Here is a 16,817-nt window from a genome sequence, read left to right as displayed (position 1 = left end):
ATTACATGCAAATCTAACAAATGAAAAAGAAAAAAAAAAATTATCATGACTGGAATCAAACCCTGCTTAGCAAAATAAAAGATCGATGCTGTAACCACTGAGTTATTATGGTTTCAATATGATTACATATGCTTAAAAATTATAAGCTTCAGGCTTGGGCACAGAGAGTGTGGGTAGAGCTTGCCGGGAAAGTGCCGGTACTCGCCACAGATTGTTTGAACTACTTTTCAATGTTAATAATAATATGATTAACTTGTTAATAACATTTTAATAACATAAAATTGTTAATACATGTAAAGATGTATAAGTTGTTAAACACAGGCTATTATCAATGTATTTATACAAAAAAAAAGTTTATAGCTCTGTTTAAATATTTTCCGACTTAGCGTCAATAAATTTAATTAGTAAAGAGAAAAAAAAATCAAATCGTTATAAAGGAATAATTATAGCATGTCAATATTGTAATTACATGCTAATCTAACGAAAAAAGTAGAAAAAAAGTGATTATGACTGGGATCGAACCCTGCCCGGCAAAATAGAGCTCTGACGCTCTAACCACATGGCCAGCATAATCTCAATATTGAGTTTATGTGTATTTGTTTTTATACTACATGCATAGATACGCCGACTTGGAATTGAGCTTCCTTATTAACATTTATACCTAATAAAAATGATAATAATGGATGAATATATGTATTTGAAGTTATTTTCAGGTATTAATTAATGTTAAATGAGTATCATCATTTTCATTTATTTTAACTGCAATAGTCATCAAAGTGTAGGGCATTGTAAAGTGATGCACTATGTTTACATCACATACATATATTACCCGTACACACACATACACAAATTACTCGCCAAAATGCAGGGCACCATCAGTTCTGGATACGGATTGCGCATTTTTTCAATATAGATGACTGAGGTCATCTGCGAGCATAATGCTGTCACCTATCAGAATTTTTTCAAACTAATTTTCCGGAGAATATCATCTGGAATACAATATTTCTAATTATTTCTAAATTCTTCAATTTTATGCTATAAATTGATTTTTTCGACATTCAGACAGGTGGCAAGGACTGACGCAAAGACGAATTTTGGGCGAAAAACGTATAAAAATACAATAATTAGTGATTTTTTATCTGAATGATGTGGCCGCCATCTTGGAATTTAAGCGCGGCAAGTCAATTCATAATTTTTTCATTATTCTTTCTAATTTTTTCAATAAAAATTTTCACTATATACAAAAAATTGTCATTTACGTCAGTCCGGCATTAATTCCTCTGTAATTTGGTACCTAATTTTATAGAAATAATAGTAAATTGGCGAAGGAATTAGAAATATCCCGATCCCATGTATTTGGATAGGGGGAATCAGTCGCCTCTCTGACTTCAGCCCAGCCTTAAGATTACAACGGATCCCTGAATCAACGTTAAAGAAAGGAAATGACTTTTCGTACCCTGAAACCTACTGTTAGTCTGAGCGCCTCCTTCAGGAAAGCGCGCTACCCTTCGTCCCTAATTTTGGCTTTTTAAAAAATTATCAATTTGAATTATCACATTAAATATACTCGGACATAACATTAATTACTATAATAATATTTTTTCTTTTTAATAAAATTGATAATACTCTTTATTCATTCCGAAAGACTATTAATTCCTATTATCATTTTAATTTTAGGATGAGGTAATCAACTTGACCGAATTCAAGCATCTATATATATATATATATTAATTTATACTGTATTTGAATCAATGCCATTATTATTTTTTAATTATTTTTTATATAAATATCAGTGCTCTGCAGTGGTCTGGGTGCGACCAGAAAGGTCCACACGACCAACTTCCCAGTGGAAAAAATAAAAAAACAATTTATATAGAACCCGTTTCCGTTTTTTATAACAAATGGAATTGTTATAAACGAAATGAGTCTGTTTTTATTCATTTGATATGGTGAGTTACTTTATTTCAGTAAAAGAAAAAATTGTGCGTTAGAAGAATTCGAATATACCTCATAGATCCTTTTTTTCATTATTTACAACAAATTTCATTGTTATATAGGAAAAAAGTATGTTTTCATTTATGGCATACGGTTGGTAACATTTTTTTTGGATAAAATATGGAATATGACAACGGTATACTTTTTCACTGAAATCTTTGTAAATTTTTTCAAATCATGAATGCTCATGAAGTATTTAAAAAATAGAACATAATCAAAATGCACTCAGTCTCTAGTACTTAATGTAAAAGTGGATTTCTCAATTTATTGATGATAAATGCAATTTATGAATTTGATTTGGAAGAATTATTGCATTATTAACATTACTCAATTAGCTTTAATAATATTCACTTGATCATTAAATTTAATAAAATCAAGGTTTTTTCATTTAATCTCTCATGCAATATTTAAATCATTATTATTTTTATGTTCTGGAATTATAATTCATAATACATTTAATAATCAAGATATTCGATTTATAACATTAATTAATTATAATATAAATTTTACAAAAATTATTTTTAATACAGCTTCTTTATCTTTATGTGGATTTCCATTTTTATCAGGATTTTATTCAAAAGATCTAATTATTGAAATATTTAATATAATTTTCAAGATATTTGCAAGCATACTGACATATTTTTAGAATGATGCGTGTATGTACGTATGTATGTATGTACGGACGTCAGCATTTTTATCGTTTTCGATATCTTGAGAACGGATCAAGATATCAACTTTAACCAAAATTAATTCGAAAGATATGATTATAAAGAAAATCGAAAAGAAATTTGAACAAATTCGATCTAGCCGTTTTTTTTTATAACAAAATAACTAATAAAAAAATGAAAAGATTAGCTATTTAAAATACTTTTAAGCCAAACAATAACAATTTCATTTGAAAATTAAGTCGATATTACCTAGGCATTATTGTTTACAACTAAATGTGACTATTAACAATTACGCATTATTTATAACAATATGAATCTGTTATAAACAATTAAAAATTGTATTTATTGATAAAGTAATGTGTATATCACATGGATTCGGATGCTTTTAACAAACATTGATTATAGCTATTTAAATTTGTTATAAACAATTACTAATGGGAAGTTCGTCGTGTTAGCACTAACAAAGTATGCTTAGACCTATTCTTTTTGGTATATAGTCAGGATTTTTTGGTCTATCTATAATTTTTTCCATAATTATGTGAGTAATAACTGGTATATTCGGGAATTGATTAGTTTCTCTAATGTTAGGCTTACCTGATATAATTTTTCCTCGAATAAATAATATAAGATTTTGATTATTAATTCCTTCATTGTTTATATTAATTTTAGGTTCATTTGTTAATATAGGGGTAGGAACAGGTTAAACAGCATATTCTCCTTTATCATCATTAATAGGTCATAGAGGAATTCCAGTACCCGGAGAAAAATAGACTAGAGAAATGGTTCAAAGATTTAATGAACTTTCCTAATTCAGCACTTTAAATTGAACTCAGCCCGATATTTTCTTAGAATTTTTCAATTTAGGTCTATGAATAGTAAAGTTCTTTCAGTGTAAATTTTATGGTTATATAGGATCGGGGAAAAACCCGTCGTTAGTTTTATTTACTAGAATTTAAGTTTTTATGTAGTTTATATGTAGCCATTAAGTTTTACGGTTAAGCACAGTGACTTTCCCCTAATAAAAAGGCAAAAGTCCCAACACGTGGTCTCCAGACTTGGGACTGACGTGACCTATGGAGTGAAGGTCAAGTCTCGCCCTCGCAGAAGGGATGAGAACGGAAAAAGAAGACGGGCAGTCAGTCTTAAGTCGGACGGCTCGCGACTAACATGTCTTGAGTTGTCCTAAGTTAACATTGTAACTTCATATCTAAAATAAAAACTAATCAAACCTTACCATTTTATCTCATCCTACAATTATAATTTCTATTTATTAAAATGCCAGTACCAAAATTTAAAAGTAATTTAGTTTTTGTGTAGAATCATCCAAATTTATTAGTAATATAGGGTGCAAAGAAATTAGTAGAAAACTCGGAACGCGGTGAATCGAGGTCTACTGCCTGTCACGACAAAACATCCGGCAACCATCGACAGTATCGGCATGGAAAGATATCATTGGGTAAAAAGACATAAAGAATTGTTCCAGTAAAAGGAGACATAAAAGTTTTGCTGCAGTACAAGTACATAAGGACGTGTTCCAGTAAAATAGCTACAAAAAAATGTATATTTACAGTATGATCCAGTTATATGATAAAATGAATACCGTTTCCGCCATGTTGTACATAAAAATAAAGGATAGAATTTTGTTTTACTTATCTACAGCATGCTACAGTTATTTAAATAATTTTGATTAATAAAGTATCCAGATATTGTTTAATAAATACTGATAATAATAATTTATAATAAATAGAATGGTGTACGTGGTTTCCATGCCGGTAAAGTCTTTGTTCAGATAGCTGCGCAGAATGATGCGCGTGAGTAGTCGCGTCAAGGTTACTCCGCTTACTTATTTATAACAAAGAAGTGACTAGTACATTATTGGGCGGGTTCATTTTGTTCTAAATCGTTTAAATTTTATGATTATGGTTATAAGAACTTAATTAATGTGAAACTCGCTTAGTTATGAGTCCAAGTTCACCGCTTGACTTGACGGAAAATCTAAAATAATACCAATAAAATCGTTTAAAACTAAAATTGAAATTATGAGGGAGGAAATACATTAAGGTAATGCGTTCTAGTAGAGATTCAGTATTGTTCTAGTACTAAATATACGAATAAAAGATAATATTGTTGTCTTTATTTTTTCCACGTGAGATTTCAGTCGGTTAGATTCGTCTATCTAACTTTAAATTAACTCAGAATATGATAGGTCGACTTTAACTCGTGTGTATACAGTTTTCGTTCATAAGCTCCAGTCTCTGACGTTGAGTTTAAATATGTAAATTAATAAATGAAAAAAGAAATAATGAAGAATGACAATGGCATCCGTAAATTTATTGAAGGTTGGCATCTCATGGTTTTGGTGAATGGTTCAAGAGTAAATAGAATAAACAATCTTCGTAAATTAGTACAATAAAATGATTTAAAGGTGATACATCACCTTTCAGAGATGTCACGGCTCCAGTTGATTGCTTCAGTTACTGATTATTTGTTGCTGAGAGGAGAAAATTTATTTTCTTCGGTTCCTTCAAGAAACATTATTTTGTTTTTGTCTATTATTTTTTTACGTGGTCTTGATGAACTAATTAAATTAAAATAGTTATCCCTTCCACTAATCAGCCATGAAGATGAGCCAATAACAACGTGTTTGAGATGTAGAAAAGAAAATAGAACCGAATAGGAGAAATTTAGATTGTTTTTTGTGTTGTCAATATAGGTCTTAAGTTTGAATCGATCTTCTTAAGCATTCAATAGAAAACTATTATCACATGCTGAGTTGGCTTATAATAGAGAATGAAAGTAAAAAAAAAATAAACAATCGGTGACTGATCCTGTTAATAGGGATTGAATACAATCAAACTTTTGTTTGCGTCGGTCGTATCGAACAACAAGTATCTTTTGTATGAATCTGACTAATTTAATAACAAAGTAAAAATTCCTCCTATAATAAAGCATGCTTGTAGAAAGAGAACCATTTGGAGATGGCTGACTCGAATGATCGTACAACGGATGAGAGGGTGGAGAGAAACGGCTCCCCGCCGTTGTCGACCCGTGAAGAATCCGGAGCAGATTCAGCAGTGGCAACTGGATCTCAAAATACTGGAGAAGCTACTGGAGGCTCTAGCACGACTCCACAAGTGATAAATAATGAGTCAGGTAGAACTGGTAGGTATAAACGGTCCACTCTAGGAAGCAACATCAACTTTAATTTAGATCCTCGTGCAGGTTACTCTTTGTACCCTGATTTCAATCGTGAACCCCCAATGAATTTTACCCTCACCCAGGAAGTAGATCCTAGACTAGTCTACCATTCTAATGTTAATTTCAATCGTGGTGATCAGGGTTATGGGTTATCTATCGGCAATTTTGTCCCTGAAGTTACCTTCCCAGGACTTGTTCAAAATGTTGCTGCTGGCTTTGCTCAAGGTCCTTCTTCTAGTGTTGATCCAGTAAATGATCAAGGATATGCCCTAGGAATTATCCCAGGGGTATCCCAAAATGATCCCTTTCGACGAAGTACTATTTACCCATCGCGAGCTGACATGAGAATCAATGCCGATGATTCTGAGTTGATTTCAGGGAGCTCTAGTATAGTAAAACCTATCATGTTTTTACAAGCGATGCAACGTTGGGATATAACCTTTAGTGGTGCACTTGGAGAGAATGTTGAGCTGTTTCTCAGTCGTATTCAAGAAGGGTTGGATTTACTTGGAGTCAATGAAGATATTCTATTACAAATTTTGCCGTTTCTATTAAAAGGTGGTGCTCTAGTTTGGTACAGAACTCAAGTTAGAACTTTTACAACTTGGCAACAGGTTAGATTAGCCTTCCGCTCCAGATTATCAGATAGCATTAAGAGAGGAAATTAGTCTTCGTACGCAAGCGGAAGGGGAATCCATTAGTGAATATTTAGTTTGTATGAATAGGTTATCCGATCGAACAGATCCGAGTTGTACTGAGTGGGAGAGAGTGAGATATGCTCATCGTGGTATGCATCCTGCATATCGTATTGCGATTTCTTTGACTAAAACTTTAACCATGAATCAGTTGGAGAATTTAGCCATCAGACATAAAAAAGTATGGCGTAGTTTGAAGGATAGAAGAGCCCCTCCCCTCCCTGAAGAGTCCATGTATCCCGCTTATCCGTATGCTAGTCCTAGGACTCGTAACACCCAGTCTTATCCTTACGTAATGCCCAGATCCAACCAGGAAAATGTCCAAGTAGTGCAACAACAGTGCGACTATGATATAAAAACACTGGAAACAATGCAGTCGAGATCCAGCCAGAACAAGACGGGTAATCTGACTACCAATGTCCCTCTTACTCCTAGACCGTACTACCCAACCAGCCCTGTAGCTCCAGCTTTAGCTCCGGTTCCAGTCCCTCAAGTTACAAGTACAGTCCAAAGGAATTCTGTTAATCCAAATTGTTGGCATTGTGGTAAATCTAGTCATCTCTTTAAATTCTGTCCTGAGCCTCGCAGACGATTTTGTTTTAAATATCAAGCTCCAGGAGTAACTTCAGTTAATTGTCTACGTTGCAACCAGGGAAACGCACAACAGTGAGCGTTATCCCGACTCAAACGCCCTCACCCTATCTCAAGGAGTCGGCCAAAGTAGATTCGAAGCAATCCTTTAAAGTAAATAGTTTCGTTCCAGAAATTAAGCAAATAGACGATAATTCACTAAGGAATTGTCAAGATCCCCCAGACTCTAATGACCTTGCACTCGCCTTTAACATTTAATTTGAAATAGGTAGTCATGTTATTGTCGCTTTAGTTGATAGTGGTGCAACAAAGTCATTTATCGGAATAAAAGTCATCGATATCGTTCCAGACCTTGAACTACCGATAGAATTTATTCCCTTTAGACGTGTAATTACTGCTAGTGGCGTACGCTATAAAATCAATAAGGTCTGGCACACCGTCCTTAAGTTAAAGAACAGGAAACTTCCTGCCTCTTTCCTATTGTTTCATGAAATGGACGAAGACTGTGTGTTGGGTATAGACTTCCTCCAGAAGTCTGGAATAGTTATAGACTTTAAAGGAAAGGCGTGGTTCTTCAGAGATGATCCAAACTCTCGTTTTACATTTGATCCAGTTGAAATTAATCGTTCTATTATATTGTATGGGCTTCAGTATTTAGCTTCATCTGAAAAACGACAATTAATGACGTTGTTGTCAGAAATGATTCCCGAACCTCCAAGGACACTTGGAGTAACTTCTGTAACTTCTCACGATATTGATGTAGGCGATAATCAAGCAATCAGAGATTTTATTCTGTAACACCTGCTATTCTTCAAGCGATGTGGAAAGAAGTTGATGAAATGTGGGCAAATGGGATCATTGAGCCTTGTAATAGTGATCGGGCTAGTCCTGTAGTCATGGTGAAGAAACCAAATAACACCTGGAGGTTTCGTATAGATTCCCGCAAGGTCAATGCTATTACCAAAAGGGATGCTTACCCGATTCCTCACATGGCGGACATTTTAGATCAACTTCGTCAAGCTAATTACATTACAACTCTAGATTTGAGTCAAGCATATTTCCAAATTCCTTTAACAGAAAGGGCTGAGCCTATTACAGCGTTTATCGTCCCCGGTAGAGGATTGTTCCAGTTTACTAGAATTCCTTATGGTCTAACGAATGCTCCAACAACCTTCCAAAGGTTATTAGATAAAATATTAGGTCCCGAAGTTTATCCTCATGTTTTTGTCTACCTGGATGATATAATTATCGTCACTAAAACTTTCAAAGAACATCTCAAATGGCTTAGAATTGTCCTGGAGAAAATCAGGGATGCTAATTTGACGATAAATCGTGAAAAAAGTTCATTTTGTTGCAATGAAGTTAAATATTCGGGTTTTAAAGTAAACAATCAAGGTCTTCAAGTAGATCTTGATAAGACTGATGCAGTAGTTAAATTTCCAACCCGCAAAAATGTTAAACAAATTCGACGATTCTTAGGAATGGCTTCTTGGTATCGTCGCTTTATCCCAGAATTTGCTACAGTTGCAGCTCCATTAAATAAATTGTTAAAGAAAGATAAGAAGTAGGAATGGGGTGACGAACAACAGCAGGCATTTGAAGAATAAAAAAAAGGCTAACTCAAGTCATTGATGGTAGTGAGAGGGTGATTGCGTATGCAAGTAGATCAATGATAGATGCAGAGAAAAATTATTCAGTGACTGAACAGGAATGTCTGGCAATCATCTGGGTTATTCAAAAGTTTTATTGTTATCTGGAAGGTTATTCATTCACGGTTATAAGAGCATAGCAGCTTGAGGTAGTTGCATAACGTCAAAAATCTAACAGGTCGTTTAGCAAGGTAGGCCCTGGAACTGTTGCAATATGATTTTACAATTGTTGATCGTAAAGGAGCATTGCACCATGTTCCATATGCTTTATCGCGTATTCCAGAAGACGTAATGGAAATAGTAAGATTCATTGAAGTTACAGAAGATCGTTGGTATCTCCGCCGATTTAGAGATGTTGAAAAACGACCAGACAAATTCCCCGATTGGTGTGTTGAGGAGTCCAGAATGTATTTTCATCGACCGTCCAACTTTTTCAATGTCGAATTAGAAGATCTAGATGCTTGGCAATTAGTTTTACCAAGGGAAGCTAGACTAAGAGCGCTCCAGGAAGGTCATGCCAGTCCTCATGCTGGTCATCTCGGTATTGACAAAACATATAGGCGATTATACATTAAGTATTATTGGCCACGTATGTTTAAGGATTTTCTAACATATGTTAGAAGTTATGAGATATGTCAGCGAACCAAAGTTGAGCAAACTTGTCCGGCAGGGTTCATGGATCGTAGAGTCATCGAAGAACGATGGTCAGTTATTGCTGCTGACATCATGGGTCCATTACCTCAAAGTAAATTTGGTTTCGCATATGTTCTATTCATTCCAGACCTTTATACTAAGTGGATTGAGATCCAACCCCTTAGAAAAGCTAATGGTAATCTAATTAGTAATTTTCTCTAAGAATTAGTCATTTCCTGATGGGGATCACCGAAAATTCTACTTACAGACAATGGTACGGAATTCTGTAACAGAAGTATTCAAACGCTAGCGAAAGATGTAGGTTTCAGGCATACCACTACACCACCATATGATCCTCAGGCCAATCCAGTAGAACGTGTGAACCGAGTCATCAAAACTGTGATCATCTCTTTCATTGAAGGTGATCAAAGAGAATGAGACAGATACCTTCATGAGTTTCGCTTTGCCCATAATACTGCTCATCACAGTTCAGTTCAAGCATCACCAGCTTTTCTTAACTTTGGCCGAGAACCACAAGCAGCAGTTCAATTACGTCGAGAGCACAGAGAGCACAGAACAATAGTGACGGAGCGACCAACTACAGAATGGCTCCAGAAAATGAGACGACTAGATGGTCTGAGAGCTACAGTAACACATGCTCTAGATGCGGCGTTCTAAAAGCAAGCTCATTATTACAATCAGCGACGACGAAATATAGAATTCAAGGTTGAAAATCTAGTTTGGAAAAAGTATTAGTGCTATCATCAGGTGCTCAGCATTTTTCAGCGAAGCTATCACCGCCCTACCATGGACCCTTCCGAATCACCCGGAAGATATCTAAGGTTGTATACGAATTATCAGATCTTGATGGAGCAGTAGTGAGAGAATATGCCATCAAAGATCTGAAACGATACAAAACCCCTTTATTCAACCAACAACTTTTTTTTGTGTGCGCGGCTATAAACGTGACACAACCTAACTCCCAGAGGAAGTATTTCCCTGGTGATATAACTATGATTTTTCTTTATTCCCCTACTGTAGATAAATTTTTGAAATCGACCTTTTAATAATAACTTGAAAAATATATTTATTTTTCGTTCTTTTCTCCTACATCATGATGTTTTGTATATGTGGCTAAGACAATTGTAATTTACAGGTACTCCGGAAAGATACAGACGTGGATACAAGAGTCTATGGAGGAGACGGACAAAGAACCATCACCAGAACCACAACCGAGGAGACGTCGTGGACCAGGAGGGCTGAGGACCCCGGAACCCAATGAGGACATAACCTTTGATGATGACCCACTATAGGACCCCATAAGGCCATATGTTCCATCCCTAGTATGGCTAGATGAGTACAAACCAAGACTAATTAAGGCCTTAGGGACCATGGCTCGAGCTCTCAGCCATAAAGACAACAACGAGTGTCCCCTAGAAGAAAAATTCGGAATTAAAGTTCGGCAAGCCTTACCGGGGGAAGTAACGACAATACCGGTGATGCACGATGCAAAGGTACAAACGGAAGGGGTACTGCAGCCAAAGAAACCAGATTTGGCCGCCTATTGTTTGTCCTTTCTGTCACTCGGTTTAGCCCTTAATCCAAATGTCACGGGTACTTTAAGAAAGATCGAACACCCTACCTCCAAAGCAACCGCCAGACTCAACCAGTAATGCATCAGTCGTGGAGATGGAAGTAGAGGAACCACCCATAATGCCAACTCAAGAACGCCCAGAACAGGATTTAGTTATCACCGGTGACACAGAAAGGCCGTGTTGGAATTGTCGGATGGGAGGACATCGATACAGTCAATGTCCACGACCCCGACAAAGATTTTGCCAGCGTTGAGGATGCAAAGGGGCACAGTCCGCACCTGTTTATATTGTGCACGGTATTGGAAATCCTTGGGGCCCTACGTACCAGCGTATGGGCGAAATGTACCCCGAGATGATCAAGGCGATAGGGACTACTATCGTCCCCATTCCACTCAAGATGGGCGCCTCTATAGACCAAGAAATCAGGGATGAAAAGCACGCCCTCATTGTCAAAGGCAGTTATCGCTTCTTCCTAGAGTCTACTCCATCTTTATTATTAAAACTAGTATAATACAGAAAGCTCCAGTTACTGATTTGCTCGTAATGCACATAAAAGCTATAATATGCTTCCGTTCTTTCCTTTTTATTATTTATTTACAATTTATAGACTGCTCCAGTACTTTTATTATTTATTTATTTCTTCTTGTTTACGTAATCAATTGGAAAATAATGCAGTTACTACTTTATTCGTTTCAAACAGCAGCTAACATAGGGAAAGGAAAATAGAATAATGTTTAAGTGTAAATGTTCGAGTAAATTAATTAATAATAATATTTGTTGAATAATAACTAACATGGGTTACTCTGACTATAATATAATAGTCACCCTTCCTATGACGATCCTGAACAATAATTCTCGAATTAACCCCTTAGATTAGAGAAAGAATATAATTTTGGTGGTAGTACCTCTCCCGGTGAAGTATAAATACTCCTTGTATCTCAGGCGTGGGTGCGAGTGGCCGAAAATCACAGTTCATCTTGAGTACTAAAGTCAGGCCACAGTAAGAGAGTTTTGAGGAGCTCCAGTGTAGTATGCAGTAATAGTGATGTGATGTAATATACGGTGTATGTGTATGATTAGTCAAAGTAAATCATTGCAAACCACTGCAAATCATCAGGAAGTGACTGATTGGCACTGATTTATCCTAAGTGAAAACATATATACAATGTACCTATATGTACTCCTGTATGTACAGCAGTGTACTACGTCTTTTATTTTTTATTATTGATACACAGCAATTATCTGTTCAAAAATCATGGACATCTTTGAATTGTACTAATTTATTCAATGCTTACTGCTACATTCATTATAAAGAAAATTTCAAGAATTGCTCATTTTTATATAGTTCCATGTAGAATTTTTTATAAGATGAGAATTTGCATGCAAACATAAATCCAAAGATAACTTATATTTATCAATTATTGTCATTCAAAAACAGTAATTAGTGCAATTTACGGTTTATTTATTACAAAAAAGTATGCAATTAAACTTTCAATATAATGATAAACAAATGCAAATATAGTAACTTACACGTACAATATAATTTTATAATCAACGCTTACATATGTCTTCGTTTCCATTACCACTACGTAACTGATTCATAATGAAAGTAGTTTTTACTTCATTCCACGTCAAACACTTGTATTTGTTTGTATATTTACGAATTTTAAATGCATAATAATGTTGCTCAAAATGGCATTTTATAGACTCTACGATAATCAACACTTGATTGACTTTTTATGTTAAAATATATTTTACTACGTGAAAATTTAGACCATTTTCAGTACTATCTACCAATACGCTATCAGCAACAACGTGATGTGTATTGAATTCAATATGATTGCGTAAAATTATCGTTTCTTTATTTATTGTTGGTGGAAATAGTGTCCTCAAATCTTTAAGAATGAACAAATCGTCTTTTTTTAGGACCAGGAGTAAAATCTAATGGTGGTTGAAAAAAATTAAAATAATGATTAAGTTTCAACTGGTGCTTTGTAGCAATAGTATTACATATATTTATTCGATTAATGGATGCATGAAAAATAGTATTAGCCTTTTTATTCTTACTTTCATACCTCATTGATGATAAATGCCACAATGGACCAGACGATTTCATGATTTTAGAATAATGTACCAAAAAATGGTGTTTGTGTTTCATAATATTGGGAAATAATCGATTTCGAAGGTTCAAATATTCATCAATAATGCAGTTCAGATAATCACAATAACCGTATTGATGAAATCTTGCTGTAAGAAAAGTAGTTATTTCAGTTAATTGTAAAACTAATTCTCAGTGTTCTGAATTTTCTGGTATTGAATGGCCTATAATCAGAGTTAAATTTCGTATTAAACTAAGCATTTTAGCTGCATATATAATGATTCTTTAAATAGTCTTCTGAAATTTCAGGTGGTTTATTTTGACGATCGTGATAGCTGTAACAAAAACTGTTAATCAAAGAATTTAGTTCATTTAATTACCAATCTGAATTTCTTATAAAATGATCAAAAATTAATGCCAAATCGTATTACCAAACACCTTCTAAAAATCGTGCATTACATCCGCTGATAAATTCTCCGTAAAATGAAATTCAGACAATTCATGGAAAAAACACCGTTCTTTTATACCTGTTGCAGCTACATTATTTACTAACAAACCATTGTAGTAATTATCTTTATTTTGGAAGTTACATAATTCTTCATTAAATACTTTATTAATATCATTTTTATTAATTAGACAAAAGCGACAGAAATAATTAGCGGAAAAGCTCTCTACCAAGCCAAACAACTCATGGAGACCTAAATTATCTCCTAATATTAGCGCTAATTCAAAATATATTTATATTTTTTCATGACCGTTTCCAACTGTTATACCTGTTTCTTTTAAGAAAATTAGCTCTTTCATAACCATACAAAATACTTTTGATTTGGAAACAATTTTCCTATCTAAACTATTTACTAATGAAAGCAAATAAATATTTGCTTATTTGGAGCGATATTTTGAAGGCAAGCATAAAATACTGAAATACAAAGCTCCACATTTTTTACTACCACGATGACAACCAAGCGGGTTGTTGTTTTCATAGTCATCGAAGTGTAAAGCAATAGGTAAAATTATTTTGCCATTTGATTTTATTTTTTCAAAAGTCTCCTTGAATACAATTATGAATAATTTCACGCTTCTCTAATGATTTGATGTATTTCAAGGTATCGTTCAATACACACGGTAATTCGAAAAATCTGAAAAGTACGTGTCGAATTGGTATAAATTCCGAAGTCAATGGAACTTTAGTAAGAATTGTCAAACCTTGTTTCATCCGATATTCGTCACGATAACCAATAATTTGATGAATCGGTTTAATGAATGTTCCGATTGATTCAAAATATTTAAATGATTTAAATGAAGAATCAAACGACTCAAAGGGATTTTGAAATAAATCGAACATACTTTTAATGTTTAACTTATTTTCAGGATTTTCATTCAATGAATTTAAACGATACAAAATTGTGTTACGAAGTAAGTTTATACAATCACTATTCAGAAATGAAGTGAAATCTTTGATCAGCATTTCAACGCGTTTTCTAGGCAAATCCGAAAAACTATTAAGCTTGGATGCCAGTTTTGTAGCCGATAATTGTAATAAATCATTAAAACTATTTGATTGAACTATTATTTGCTGCTACATAATTGTTAATAAATTCATTCGAATCCGAACTTTCTTGGTATTTATCATGAATTTTCAGGACATCTTCATTAACTTTTTCATCTAAATTATTAGAAGCTGATACATTTGGCGAGTTGGTGACATTAATTTCATGATCAGTATCATGAAAGTGATCAACTTTATCAATTGATATTTGATTATTGAGAGTTTTACCATTAGTGTTGACACCATGTTCTCTTTTTCGATGACTAAAATAACTATTGGATAAAGAATAAGTTCGATCACAATTCTATTCTGTACAACGATATGCAGATAAATTTAGATGAAATTTTCCAACATGATCAATGAGTATGGTATCACTCTCCATACAAAGCCCACAAGCAAAACAATGGAACATTTCTTGTAAACAATATTAAAGTAAAAAACACTTTGAAATTAAGTATCTAAATAATTATTGTTTTCTTTTATTTTTTAATAATCAAATCAAGCATTAAAACAACTATGTTTATAATAATATTATGTATTAACTAGGAAAGATACTGAACAACTATGAGTCAGATTAGTTTTAAAGTACTATATGTCATAAAAAAATATTATAACTCCACTTAACTAATGAAATTAATATCTCTTTATGAATCAATAATTTGAACATAAAATCAAAATATACAAAAAAAAACTTTACTATTATAGAACGTTTGCTTTATCTGTAAACGCTAAAACTGTCATATTTATATAAATATTATATATTGATTATGAATGATACTGAAAATAGAACTCTGACGCTCTAACCTCATATCCAGCATAATCTCGATATTGAGTTTATTGGTGTTTGTTTTTATACTACATGCTTGGATACGCCGACTTGGAATTGAGCTTCCTTATTAACATTTATACCTAATAAAAATGATAATAATGGATGAATATATGTATTTGAAGTTATTTGCAGGTATTATATTAATTAATGTTAAATGAGTATCATCATTTTCATTTATTCTAACTGCAATAGTCATCAAAGTATAAGGCATTGTAAAGCGATACACTATGTTTACATCACATACATATATTACCCGTACACACTCATACACAAATTACTCACCAAAATGCAGGGCACCATCAGTTCTGGATACGGATTGAGCATTTTTTCAATATAGATGACTGAGGTCATCTGCGAGCATAATGCTGTCACCTATCAGAATTTTTTCAAACTAATTTTCCGGAGAATATAATCTGGAATACAATATTTCTAATTATTTCTAAATTATTCAATTTTATACTATGAATTGATTTTTTTGACATTCAGACAGGTGGCAAGGACTGACGCAAACACGAATTTTGGGCGAAAAACGTATAAAAATAGAATAATTAGTGATTTTTCATCTGAATGATGTGGCCGCCATCTTGAAATTTAAGCGCGGCAAGTCAATTCATAATTTGTTCATTATTCTTTCTAATTTTTTCAATAAAAATTTTCACTATATACAAAAAATTGTCATTTACGTCAGTCCGGCATTAATTCCTCTGTAATTTGGTACCTAATTTTATAGAAATAATCGTAAATTGGCGAAGAAATTAGAAATATCCCGATCCCATGTATTTGGATAGGGGGAATCAGTCGCCTTTCTGACTTCAGCCCAGCCTTAAAGTCGCTTTCCTCTTCATGAGGTATTAGGAGAGCATAAACGCGAGAAGGTATTGTTAGCCGTGCGCCCCACTCTGCCGGCCCCCGTCCATCCCACCGCGCTAGCGATGACGGGTGACCTTGCCGCGTGGCAACCTCAATCCTATTTTATTTAAAAACTACAGATTGCGTAAAAATTTTATAAAAACAATAAATTCTACCTTAATGGCATGATTAATTTTTATTAAAAAGATCCCTGGGTTGTCAGGGAATCAATTCGATTATACTTAAAATTATAAGATTAAATTGCTAGACACTAAGTCCAAGCGCGTGCGCATTAGCTTTCGCCTGCTGCACGTACATGTGCGTTGGACTTGGTGGTGGTTGTTACCTATCTGTTTAAAGTTGTAGATGTAATAGTATTTTTATTTTCTGTACTTAAAATCTAAGTGAAGTTCGTCAGGACGTAACAAGTTGTAATGAAAATATACCGTTTCCACTGGAATCGAATGT

The 16,817-nt window shown here is 33.9% G+C and overlaps 1 protein-coding gene across 1 annotated transcript; it reads right to left on the bottom strand.

The window, feature by feature from the left end:
- Positions 1 to 13,471: 13,471 nt before the first annotated feature.
- LOC118071079 (uncharacterized) lies at positions 13,472 to 14,338 on the bottom strand. Its single transcript, XM_035090035.1, has 2 exons — positions 14,182 to 14,338; positions 13,472 to 13,856 (listed from the first exon to the last, which is right to left on the bottom strand). The coding sequence occupies exons 1-2, from the start codon at positions 14,336 to 14,338 to the stop codon at positions 13,564 to 13,566; spliced, it is 450 nt and encodes a 149-aa protein (XP_034945926.1). The 3' UTR covers positions 13,472 to 13,563.
- Between the last annotated feature and the right edge of the window lie 2,479 nt (positions 14,339 to 16,817).

Source organism: Chelonus insularis, unplaced genomic scaffold (genome assembly GCF_013357705.1).
Source record: "Chelonus insularis isolate UGA/USDA-ARS -01 unplaced genomic scaffold, ASM1335770v1 contig_71_pilon, whole genome shotgun sequence".
NCBI lineage: Eukaryota > Metazoa > Arthropoda > Insecta > Hymenoptera > Braconidae > Chelonus > Chelonus insularis.
Note: the sequence above shows the minus strand (reverse complement) of the source record. Positions and strands in the feature narration are given on the sequence as shown.

Excerpts from the sequence above, each read along its gene's own strand:
- LOC118071079 (XM_035090035.1), bottom strand. The coding sequence starts at position 14,338 with ATGAAACAAGGTTTGACAATTCTTACTAAAGTTCCATTGACTTCGGAA. Across the intron at positions 13,857-14,181 it reads GCGTGAAATTATTCATAATT|ATTTTGAATTAGCGCTAATA; the intron begins GTATTCAAGGAG and ends AAATATAAATAT.